General features: G+C 49.5%; 1 protein-coding gene and 1 long non-coding RNA gene across 2 annotated transcripts; one reads left to right on the plus strand and one right to left on the minus strand.

Annotated features, from left to right (window-relative positions):
- On the minus strand, nucleotides 1-10,141 carry PSMG4 (proteasome assembly chaperone 4). Its single transcript, XM_019419878.2, has 3 exons — nucleotides 9,879-10,141; nucleotides 3,531-3,606; nucleotides 1-191 (listed from the first exon to the last, which is right to left on the minus strand). Exons 1-3 carry the CDS (start codon nucleotides 10,050-10,052, stop codon nucleotides 70-72), a joined length of 372 nt encoding a protein of 123 aa, XP_019275423.1. The 5' UTR covers nucleotides 10,053-10,141; the 3' UTR covers nucleotides 1-69.
- LOC128777729 (uncharacterized) lies at nucleotides 7,074-8,217 on the plus strand. Its single transcript, XR_008423066.1, has 2 exons — nucleotides 7,074-7,445; nucleotides 7,849-8,217. It is a non-coding gene; the product is annotated as an uncharacterized LOC128777729 (long non-coding RNA).
- Nucleotides 10,142-11,936: the final 1,795 nt, after the last annotated feature.

Here is an 11,936-nt window from a genome sequence, read left to right on the forward strand (position 1 = left end):
TGAAATTCAATCCATTTATTTAAATGTACATTGTACATAAGTTACAAATCCTCACTTCTGCCACTCTGCCTAGAACTTTTCCGGAAAAGCCTCCATTTCTTCCTTGATCCTGTTTTCTACGAGTAATGCGAAGTTACTGTCCGTGTTTTGAAGGTTATAGCTGACAAACACTTGTTTGTTGGTCTTCCTGGCTAAAAAGAGAAGACATTGGCACAGACGTGACTGAAAAGCCTGGAGGCTGTGTGCGCCTCACACCTACCTCACAGCAGACAGATGCCTGGGACAAGACAGCAAGGTCTCAGGGAGAGAAGGTGGATCTAATCTGTAATGCTCTTCCCCAGCAGCAGCCACAAATGCAGACTACAGTCATTGAGACCCCCTCCTGCTCTCTGCCTCAGTGGTTCTCCAAGCATGACCCCACCTCAGCAGCAGCACCTGAGAGCTTGTTAGAGCTGCAGATTCTCAGGCCCCCATCCCGGAAGCCGGGGGTGAGGCCAGCAACCTGCTTCACAAGCCCTCCAGGGGATCCAAGCGCTAATCCACTATCCTACTTAAAAAGTTGGTTTGTTTTTTTGTGGGGTTTTTTCACTTTTTTAAAATACAGATAATACCAAAGTATTTAAAATACTTAATTTCTCCTTCAGTACCACCCTCTCTACCAATTCCAGTCTTTTCCCAGGGATAATCCTGGGGCTACATTTCTGTACATTTATATAACACACACTTACATGCACATATTGTGTGCATATACACACACATGTAGGACTTTCAATTTGATGTTGAAGAGACATTTTGACCCTTTCTACAGAACCAACAGTTGGGGTGTACTGCTCCAACTACAAAAATCAAGCACAGTCACATGCCCAGAATCAGAACGACCTATCCTGACGGCAATTCAGGCAGTAAGCCTAAACCAGTTAAATATCGACCACACCAGTGATGACGCCTCCTCACGCAACCTGGCCTCACCACACACACAGGGCAAGTGCAAACTCCTACTCCCCACAGAGACACCCACCCGCCCTCCGCCAGCCCACAGACATCAGATGACCATGCCAGCCCTGTCATCAAAGGTGAAAACACGGTGAGGTGAGGTGAGGTGAGGTGAGGTTGGCATCTGTCAAGTCACAGCCCACTCGGCCTACTCTTGTTCGGTGGCAGGAAATTCCTTGTCCCCAGAAGGGGGGGTGGGCAATCACTCTACTTGCTCAGACAGGCTCTTACAGGGAGCAAAACTATCTGCCTGCACTGTTCACCCAGCAGACCCAGCTGTGCCCTCTGTGCTGCACAGAATAAGGGCGTCCCCATGCACACCAAAGCCCTCCAATGCTTCTGGGGTTACTCTGAACCCACTAGATCTTCTCTTTTTCTACTTCCTTTCATCCTCCATATAAGATACCGTTTCAGGGAGCGCCTGGGTGGCTCAGTCAGTTAAGCGTCCAACTTTGGCTCAGGTCATGACCTCACAGTTTGTGAGTTCAAGCCCCATGTTGGGCTCCACACTGACAGCTCAGAGCCTGGAGACTGCTTCAGATTCTGTCTCCCTCTCTCTCTCTCTGCCCCTCTCCACTCATGCTGTGTCTCTCTCTCTCAAAAATAAACGTTAAAAAAAGTTAAAAAAAACAAACAAAAAAAGATACTGTTTCAGGATGCTTCTCTCTTCTCATTACCCCTCTACACAAGCAATGTCTTTTCAACTGCAGGGTCCAGACCTAAGCTCGAGATGACCAGAACAGGGAAGGGCAGTGCTGGACAGCCCCCTGGTGCCCCCAGCACCAGTGCATCACCAGACCCAGCCACATCATACCACTGACTTTTCCAGATTTTTCTGTGTGCCTGTCCTTGCTGGGACTCAAGACTCAGGACTGCCAGGTTTTGCTGATAACAAGGCAGGAGGGACCCTTCGTTAATATCTGAGTTTAATAATAAGTTGGTGAGGACTTATTTTGTCTATGTTCTGTCACAATTTATACAGATTATTATAAATTGATGGAAACCACATAGGAAAAATATTTTTTAAAATATGCACAAAACTAAAAAAAAATAATAGTTTGTTGCATACAAACTGCTCCTAGGCTTTCATCTCAAGGGTACCCTTGGGCCCATCTTACTTTATTGGCATAAACAATTTATTCGTGGCACAGCAAACAAGCCCCCGCCATCCTCTACCAGAATCCGTCTCCCACACTGGGGTGATCCTATAAACATGAACACTCTCCCACGTCTTCGTCTGACCAGGCAGGGCTTGCAGTGGTCTATTTGATATTACGTGTGTCAGCCCTTCAACGCCGGTAAACACACAGTGATGCACATAGAAGCCACGGGGCATCTTGTCGTCAACTAACTTCACGTGGTTCAGAAAAAAATAGTATCAACACAGGGAATGAGAGCAACTGGGAATCTAGGCGAAGGCTAAGCAGAAATTCCCGGTATCTTTGGGGCAAATTTTCTGTAAATGTAAAATTATTTCCTAATAACAAGTTACCAGAACTTACTAGTTTGGTTACTAGCACACACTAGTTACTAGCCAGGTTTCTCTAAAAAGGTACAGGAGATGTTCCTAAAATGCCACAGCTGCCCTCGTGGTCGGCCCTCCTCACACACAGAACTCAGAGTGGCAAGTCTAGAATGACCAGTCCTCACCCTGCCCCCTCCTCCCCCACCCCCCCTCCAGTGTGTGGCTGTGCTGTTCACCCAGTTGCCTCCCTGAGTGACCAGCATGTAAACTCCCACTAAGCAGGGATAGGTCGATAGAAATGCCAGTGCCACTAAACCAGAAGCTTCTTAAAGTCAGGACCCAGACCTCAGCCACCGTACACCCCAGCACCAGGACATGGGGCCCCATAATGGGCTCTGGAACCGAACTGACAGGGAGCACTGGTGAACACGATGCCCGAGGAGGAGACAGAGGTTGCCCGGCTGTCCCATGTCTCCAGGTGCCCTGGGAGACGTGGCGACTGAGCACCGGCAGAGGGCAGAACACATACCATCCTTACCCCAACTACCTGGGTATTTCCAGAAAGTATGTGTTTGGGGCCCAGGAGAGGGTGGCGCTTTTAACCTCTCGTTCTTGCTCACCACCCTCCACGCCACACTCAGGTCAGGCCAGCCTCCCCTCTTGCGAGCTCTGAACAAGGACAATCCCTCCTGTGCATTGCTGGCAGGCGGCTGCCCGGGGTCTCCTGAGTCACCAGGCGGCTACCCGGAGCCACTGCCTGATAGGTACTGTGGGCACCACTCACACTCTCCTCCCACGAGGAGGTCATGTGTTTACAGGAGGGAACTGAATCACCTTGTCATTCATCAGCTTGCACAGCAGCCAAGGCATGACGTGGGAGGCCCTTAAGAACATGCTGGCCCTGAGACAGTGGTCATGGTCAAGGGCATGGACAAGCCCTCCTTAAAGAAGACATCTGTGCTCATCTCTCAATACAAGGATTCTTTCCTTCTAAAGTCATCGGCCTCATGGTTCCATTAAACAGAGAGGTCCCCACCCAGCTGCTCCTGCAGCACCAGCCGTGGGCACGTACCTAAGCGCTGGGCAAGGCCAGAGGAGGTCGTATCAGAAGTGTCTCCGAGGAGGGAGGTAGACACGGGGATGGAATCCTAAAAAGAAACAAAGAAAATAATGCTGCTTCTCCATCGGCCAAACTTCTGTAGCTTCTGATTCATCCTTCCTGGCAGTGGCAGGTTCTGGTAGGTTAGACACTTTTACCAAGAGGAGGAAGGTCTGGCATCTGTGTCAACAGCCAGGCCGGTTGACCCTCTACTGTATGTGATGTCACAGAGCTAGGACAGACGAAGAGCAGTCACCTGAAGCTGGCATCACAGTGCTGTTAATAAGCTATAAGACTTACTTTACACAAAAGGCTTGTTTTAGGGTTGGAAGCCCCAAAGCATGCTGAAGGGCAACATTACCACCAAGAGATCATTAAGGGAGCAGAGAAAAGCTCGTCACAGAGTCTGGGTGCCACTGCTACCAGGTCCCTCTCGCCCGCAAGTCAGGCATCAACGGAGAAGGCAGGACGCCAATCTCCTCATCCAGACCTGTAAGAGAGCACATGGCTCCATGCCCCTGAAGGGGTCTACGCTCTTCAAGGTCAACAAGGGCCCTATGAGTTTGCAAAAGGACATCAGTCATCAGGGTCCAAATAACGAATAAAGGAACATCAGATTATGTTTGGCCAATCCTCATTTCAGATAAGAAGCAATAAAACTAAAGATAAATAAATGTGGCCCTTCTGAAATTTAGAAGAAATGTTACTTCCAATTACTTTGGGGTTTTGTTTATTTGTTTATTTTGAGAGAGAGAGAGAGAAAGTGGGAGGGAGAGAGGGAGAGAGGGAGAGAGGGAGAGAGGGGGAGAGGGGGAGAGGGGGAGAGGGGGAGAGGGGGAGAGGGAGAGAGGGAGAGAGAGAGAGAGAGAGAGAGAGAGAGAGAGAGAATCCCAAGCAGGCTCCACACTGTCAGCCCAAAGTTCAATGAGGGGCTCAAACTCACAAACCAGGAGATCATGACCTGAGCCGAAATCAAGAGTCAAACGCTTAACTGACTGAGCCACCCAGGCGCCCCATTCAATTACTTTTGGAAGTAACTCCCCTTACCATTAAAATTCCTACCTAGCTTAGGAGAAAAAAAAATCACTAACTTATAATATGGTCAAACTTACTTCTATCAAAATATTAAACTTCTAAAAGAAACAGCCTCGGTACAGAGGCAAGATTTTTAGAAGAATAAGCTTCTGCCACCAAAGGCTCTGGGGTTGGTGCCCATCCCCCCACACTGTCCAGGTAGAGACAGGTGAACTGAACAAACACCTGCTGTGTGCCAGATACTGTGAGTAAAGCATGGATCAGAGACTGCTCTTGGTCTCCTAGGGGTTCAAAGTCACTTCAAAAGGAGAGAGAACTTGTTCGGGTCTATAAGAGATGATCAAAAAACACAGGGTAAGAACAAAAGCATTTACTGCAAGCTTTTTTGTTGAAAAGATAACAAAAACATGATCTTAATGAATATGCTGTTTACAAAGTTCAAGTTCAACATTCAGCTCTATGCTAATAGTATCTAAACTCTAGAAAATCTACCTTAACAAGGTGGTCATTTCCCACCAAAAACAAAACTAAAAACTCCATATTGTTACCCTTAGTACTTCGTTATTTCCAAAATCATACTGCACCCAACTGGTCTCCCAGGCACACATATAGGCCTAGACAGTTTTACTGTGGATGGGGCACCAAGTGGGCCCAACACATGCTAAATTACCTGAGCAAATAGGGCCCATGTCCCCTTTTCCCTGGTCTCAGGCCAGCCTCCATCATGTTGGGGGAATCTGTATCACCCTTGTTCTAAAGCCTCTCATGGTGCCACAAACAGACCACATGGGGCCAGCTGGAAGAAAAGCAGGGCATGTGATTTTGTTCTAGATGGTCTTGTCTTGCGTGTGGGGGTAGAGGGGAAAGGGAGGAGGGAGGAGACATCACAGACCCTTTGGTGCCATCCTCCATGCATGGGCCAACAACCTTTTCCTAGGAAGGGCCAAAGGGTAAATCGTTTAGGTTTTTGTTGTTGTTGCTGCTTTTTTAAATGTTTCTATTTATTTTTGACAGTGAGAGAAACAAAGCACGAGTGGGGGAGGGGCAGAGAGAGAGGGAGACAGAATCTGAAGCAGGTTCCAGGCTCTGAGCTGTCAGCACAGGGCCCAATGCAGGGCTAGAACTCATAAACCACGAGATCATGACCTGAGCTGAAGTCTAACGCTTTACAGACTGAGCCACCCAGGCGCCCCTAAATCATTTAGTTTTTTATGGAGAAGGTCCAGTTGTAACTGTTTCATGCTGCTATCAAATTACAAAAGCTCTGACAGACATCACTGAATGGATGGGCAGATCTATGTTCCAATAAAACTTTGTTACAAAAGTAGACTGGCAGCAGGCCAGCCTGTAGGTCCTGGTTTGCCAAGCCCTATTCCACAGGAATCTTGTGTTTCCTGCTGTAAGCTATGGTCTACACTTCTCTCCGGTTGGCTGGGTGCTCTGTTCCTGAAGGACAATGTACAGGTACACAACGTGGCCAATAAGTGGGGAATGAACTTCTGACAGGTCTGGTAACTGAGACTGGCCCCTTTTCCTTTTCCTACCTGATCTTCGTGGAATGTGAGCTTCCATTTGAGAAAATACACCCTTCTAGGAACTATGACTACCAAATGGTCAGACTGCCAAACTGCACCAAAGCAGCCCACAGGAGGAATCCTGAAATTGATTCAAGGAAGCAATGCCTAGTTTTACTAATGAGCAGTCCTGAGCCCCATGTGACCCACAGCCTAACCCACTGTCTATGACTATAGCCTTAGGACTATGAAAGAAGGAGGTTCCAGGGCACCACAAGCTCCAAACACACCACCGTATCCGTCACCCTGTACCCCCGTAGACCCTCTACCTCTCCCCTCCAATGAAAGAAGACATGGAACTGCCACCTGCCCAAAGGCCCAGCTGCGGGTACCCACCAGAAAAGAAATCAAAGAAAACCCACCCAGGAAAAGAACAGCAAGAAGGGAAAGGGCAGAAGAAGGACACTGTGTGAAGACATCCAGAGGTCCCATTCAGAGGCTGTCTCCTTCCCGAAGCCTTGGCCAGGTCCTGCCTGATGGCTCTCTCCTCTGATTGCCCACCACCCCAAGGGCCCCTTATAGATTACAATCCTTACAGTCTGCCAGGCTGCAGGTTACTACTGGTAGTCCTCCCTAGCAAACCCAGAGTTCCTCCAGGGGGGCCTCATTGTTTCATTCAGCAATGATTTAATGAGCAGCTTGCCAGGCTACTCCTAAACCAGACAAACCTCACCTCCATCATGGATACTGACAATAAACTGCAGAGGAAGCAATACTGGGGCATGCCCATGTACTAAAGCAGGGAGGAAGGCAGTAGCAGGGGAGCTCTACCAGGTAGCAGAGCCTAAAGGGTTACTGTAAAGTCTCTGACCTGTACTCTGAGGTTACCTCTTGAAAGGTCTGCAGCAGAAGGATGACAGTATCTGATTGCCGTCTGCTGCCCTGCAGGCAACTAGCCACATGGCAGTGTTGTGGGCTGAACTGTGTCCTCCAAAAAGAAAAGTCCACATCCTAACCCTTAGCACTTGTGAATGTGACTTTACTGGAAATAGGGTCTTTGCAGAGATGTAAGTTAAGATGAGGTCATAATGGAATAGGGTGGACCCTTAATCTATTATGACTGGGATCTTTACAAGAAAACACACAGAGAAACACACAGAGAAGATGGCCAGTGACACCACAGGCAGAGATCTGAGTGATGAAGACACAAGCCAAGGAATGCCAGGATTGCCCCCAACACCAGAAGATGGGAGAGGCATGGGAAGATTTCTCCCTACGAGCCACCAGAAGGAACCAGCCCTGCTGACACCTTGACTTTGGACTTCTGGCCTCCAGAACTGTGAGGGAATAGATCTTGGTTGATTTAAGCCCCCCAGTTTGTGGCACTTTGTCACAGCAGCTCTAAGAAATGAACACAAACAGCAAAGGGGGAATCAGGCTAGGAGGAAAGGAGATGCTGCGGGCTTCACCGAGGGCAGGCTGGAAAGGAGGTGAGAGGTGTGTAAGCAACCTTTTAGGCAACCAACTTGAACAATGGAAACCTGAGTAAGATAGAAGGGCCCACAGTGCCCTCCAACCCCTTGGCTGAATACAAACAGGCCCATTAGGTGACCCACCTCAAAATATCCTTAAGTCCTAGCTGACCAATGGGTGGGTTACTTATACTTGGGCACAGGTGTTGGAAAAGTAAATAAAGTACGCCAAAGATGGCCAATGGGGCTAAAACAAACTCTGGTCTCTAGCTTAGAGACCCCTCCTCCAGGTTCGTCCTCCTTTGCTGTGTGCACGAAAACCCCCACAGATATGGAAGCTGGCAGCTATAAATTACCCTCCTCACTTGCATTCCGGGCTCAGACCTTTGGAGAAACAGTCTCCTCTGAGAACACTGGTGTTAAATAATTATCTCCAATCCACAAAGATCTCCTAGTGCCGCTTGGTTTTTCCGCCAGGGTTCCAGCCTGGTTCCGTAACACAGGTACCAAAAAAGGAAAATTCCATTAGAACCCACACCCCCTTAACTACAGCCCCTCACCACTGCCTCCAGGCAGTCTCTCCCTTGCTGTCCTTCCCCCAGCTCCCTTGCGGTGTATTCAATAAACTTCTACCTCCTTTGTTCTGCCTTGGGTGAACTCTTTCACTGACCCAGCCAGGCCAACAGGGTGGTTGGATTCCCCCTATGTGTTGATGGACGGCAGTGCCTACAGATTCACTGACACTCGCCATGGGGAGAGTGGGAGAGTAATCAAGGTTCGAATGGAGTTTCCACAACAACAGATGGGCTGGCTGTGAAAGAAGCAGGTCTGAGGGAAGAGGTTGAGTTAGGTCTTACTTTTCTAAAGAAAACATCCAGATAGCCAACAGGCACATGAAAAGATGCTCAACGTCACTCCTCATCAGGGAAATACAAATCAAAACCACACTCAGATACCACCTCACACTGGTCAGAGAGGCTAAAATGAACAAAACAGGAGACTATAGATGCTGGAGAGGATGTGGAGAAATGGGAACTCTCTTGCACTGTTGGTGGGAATGCAAACTGGTGCAGCCGCTCTGGAAAACAGTGTGGAGGTTCCTCAAAAAATTAAAAATAAATCTACCCTATGACCCAGCAATAGCACTGCTAGGAATTTACCCAAGGAATACAGGAGTGCTGATGCACAGCAGCACTTTCAACAATAGCCAAATTATGGAAAGAACCTAAATGTCCATCAACTGACGAATGGATAAAGATGTGGTTTATATATACAACGGAATACTACTTGGCAATGAGAAAGAATGAAATCTGGCCACTTGTAGCAACATGGATGGAACTGGAGAGTGTTATAAGGGAAATAAGTCAGGCAGAGAAAGACAGATACCCTATGTTTTCACTCATATGTGGATCCTGAGAAACTCAACAGAAGACCAAGGGGGAGAAGAAGGAGGGGAAAAAAGTTACAGAGAGGAAAGGAGGCAAACCGTAAGAGACTCTTTTAAATACTGAGAATAAACTGAAGGTTGATGGGGGTTGGGTGTAAGTGGGTGATGGGCATTGAGAAGGGCACCTGTTGGGATGAGCACTGGGTATTGCATGGAAACCAATTCGACAATAAATTTCATATTTTAAAAAAAGCAGCACCTTAGAAGTAGCGGGGGGGGGGGGGCGGGGAGGAAGGAGTTGGATCTTAAAATAAGTCTAGTGTGAGATGCCTATCAGATTTTCAGGTGGAGACACAGGAGTCCGAGGTCTGTACTGGAAACAAAGAAAATTAGGTGTGTTCAATACAGAGATGGCAGGAAAACTAAGAGGTGGATACCATCCTCCGGGAGGGTGAGTGTGACCAGACAGAAGTCCCACGACAAAGCCCTGAACATTCCAACTACTGAGCGGGGCTCGAGGAGCCAGCAGAGGGGCGCCCGCCTTAAAGATAGAGGAAGGGATCGGCGGGGATCGCCTGGGGGCCCACGCCCGGCCGACGGCATTCGGCTCCCCACGGATGGTGCAGGCCAGAACCCCGGTTCCTGAAGACATCACAGGAAGAGTTCCGGAGAGCCCCGAGGCCCCCTGGGCCCAGGAAAGACTGAGGGCACAAGTAGGGAAGCACAACCCCCACTACTCCGGGCGGGCACCAGGCGCGTGCCTGGACCCTCAGTCACGTGCCTGGACCCTCAGTCACCTTGCCTCCCAGCCCCCGCCCCCATACCCGCCCGACCCCTCGCACCTCAACCTTCCACGCCGGCCGGCATTCCCAGTCCTTCCCCCAGCCTCCGCCCCCTCCCGACCCGCACTCACGTAGCGGTTGCACATGGCCACCGCGAGGTTGCGCAGGTGAGGCGTGGCCCCCACCCACAGGAAGAGCGAGTCCGTCAGCCGCATGACGTGGAAGTGGACGAGCTGCTCCCACAGCCTCGCGCTGAAGTTGTGCAGGGAGACGTCCCCGCCAGCGGCGGCCGGCGGCCCGTCCATGCCGCCCGGCGGGCCCACGCCCGCAAACGCCGAGACTCCGGTCCCGCTGCCGTCGTCGGCCGGGCCAGACCCAAGCAAGCGAGCGACGAGAGGTCGAGCGCGCTTTCGCTTTCGGTCCAGGGGAGAAGGCGGGGCTAGCCCGGGACGTAGGCGGGGCCGGGAGTGGGCGGGGGCGGGCGGCTAGAAAACGCCGAGTAGGCCGAGCCCTGGCTGCGCTGTCCCGCCGGCCTCTCCCGGCGCCCGGGTCTACTGAAAACCCGCGGTCCTCAGCAGCAGGGGCTGGGCCGGTGTCCGGCGGTGACCTTAGGGAGTCCGCGGGCGCCTGGCAGAACCCGCCCTTGCTTGTTCCTTCCCTCCTTCACCCCAATTAGTGTTCGATGAGTAGCATTCAAGGGCTGGAGCTAGCTGCCTCGTCTTCCCAAGTCCTGACTCACAGCCCTTCGGAGACAACCACTTTTAAATTAGTGCCTTAAGCGCTCATAGCGCAGCCTCCTCCCCTCACACCGTCTTAGGTTTGGTTTACCAAAATCCTCCTCCCCTAGCAGCCCTGTACCTTCAGGGAAGCCTTGAATGCAGCTAGGCTTTGAGAAAGGCAGCAATATTGGGAGAAAGCCTCTAAAAGTTGAGTCAACTAAATTGGCAGGAGGCTGGGCTGGAACTCTTGATTGAACTCAGACCCCCTGAGGTTTGTAGTCTTGGGCAAGCCTGGGCCTTGGGGTGACCTTTTAACCTTTCTGAGACTCAGCTTCCTCGTAGGCAAAACGAAAATAAGAATAGGTAACTTTCAGAGGAGTAGAAAGCATGAGTCTCTATGTAGGAAGCACCATCAATGGTGGCCATTATAACGCCTGCTAAAGAACCCGTTAATTGGACATTGCAGAGTTGAAATAAGGAAGCCTGCAATATAAGAGAATGTTTATGGTAAAAGCAAGCAGCACCCATTTTGTCAGATTCTGTTACAACAGGCTCTTGGGTTTTACATCAAAACTATCAGAGTCCAGGGGTGCCTGGGTGGCTCAGTCCGTTGGGTGTCCGACTTCAGCTCAGGTCACGATCTTGCCGCCAGTGAGTTCGATCCCCGCCTCCGGCTCTGTGCTGACAGCTCAGAGCCTGGAGCCTGTTTCGGATTCTGGGTCTCCCTCTCTCTCTGACCCACCCGGTTCATGCTCTATCTCTCTCTGTCTCAAAAATAAATAAATGTTAAAAAAAAAAATTAAAAATAAAAAATAAATAAAACTATCAGAGTCCTACTTTTTAAATCTCTAATAGGTCTCAGTTGACTAAATTGAAATTTAAAAGGTTAAGTACTGGGGTGCCTGGGTGGCCCAGTGGTTTAAGCATCTGACTTCTGTTCAGGTCATGGTCTCAGAGTGCCTGAGTTTGAGCCCCCATTGGGCTCTCTGCTATCAGCAAGAGCCTGCTTCAGATCCTCTGTCTCATTCTCTCTGCCCCTCCCCTGCATGCCCTCTCTCTCTCAAAAATAAGTAAACGTTAGGGGCGCCTGGGTGGCTCAGTCGGTTAAGCATCCGACTTCAGCTCAGGTCACGATCTCACAGTCTGTGAGTTCGAGCCCCATGTCGGGCTCTGGGCTGATGGCTCAGAGCCTGGAGCCTGCTTCCAATTCTGTGTCTCCCTCTCTCTCTGCCCCTCCCCTGTTCATGCTCTGTCTCTCTCTGTCTCAAAAATAAAATAAACGTTAAAAAAAAAAATTAAAAAAAAAAATAAGTAAACGTTAAAAAAATAATAAAAGATTAAGTATTTTTACAGGTCTATTCTATTTGCTAATTAGCAATGATGCACTATAATAGTTAACTTTCAGGTCAATTTTTTAAACAGCTTTATTAAGATATAATTGACATACAATAACTACCCATATTTAAAGTG

This window comes from Panthera pardus, unplaced genomic scaffold, assembly GCF_024362965.1.
Source record: "Panthera pardus isolate Hobbes unplaced genomic scaffold, ASM2436296v1 HiC_scaffold_17, whole genome shotgun sequence".
Taxonomy (NCBI): Eukaryota; Metazoa; Chordata; class Mammalia; order Carnivora; family Felidae; genus Panthera; species Panthera pardus.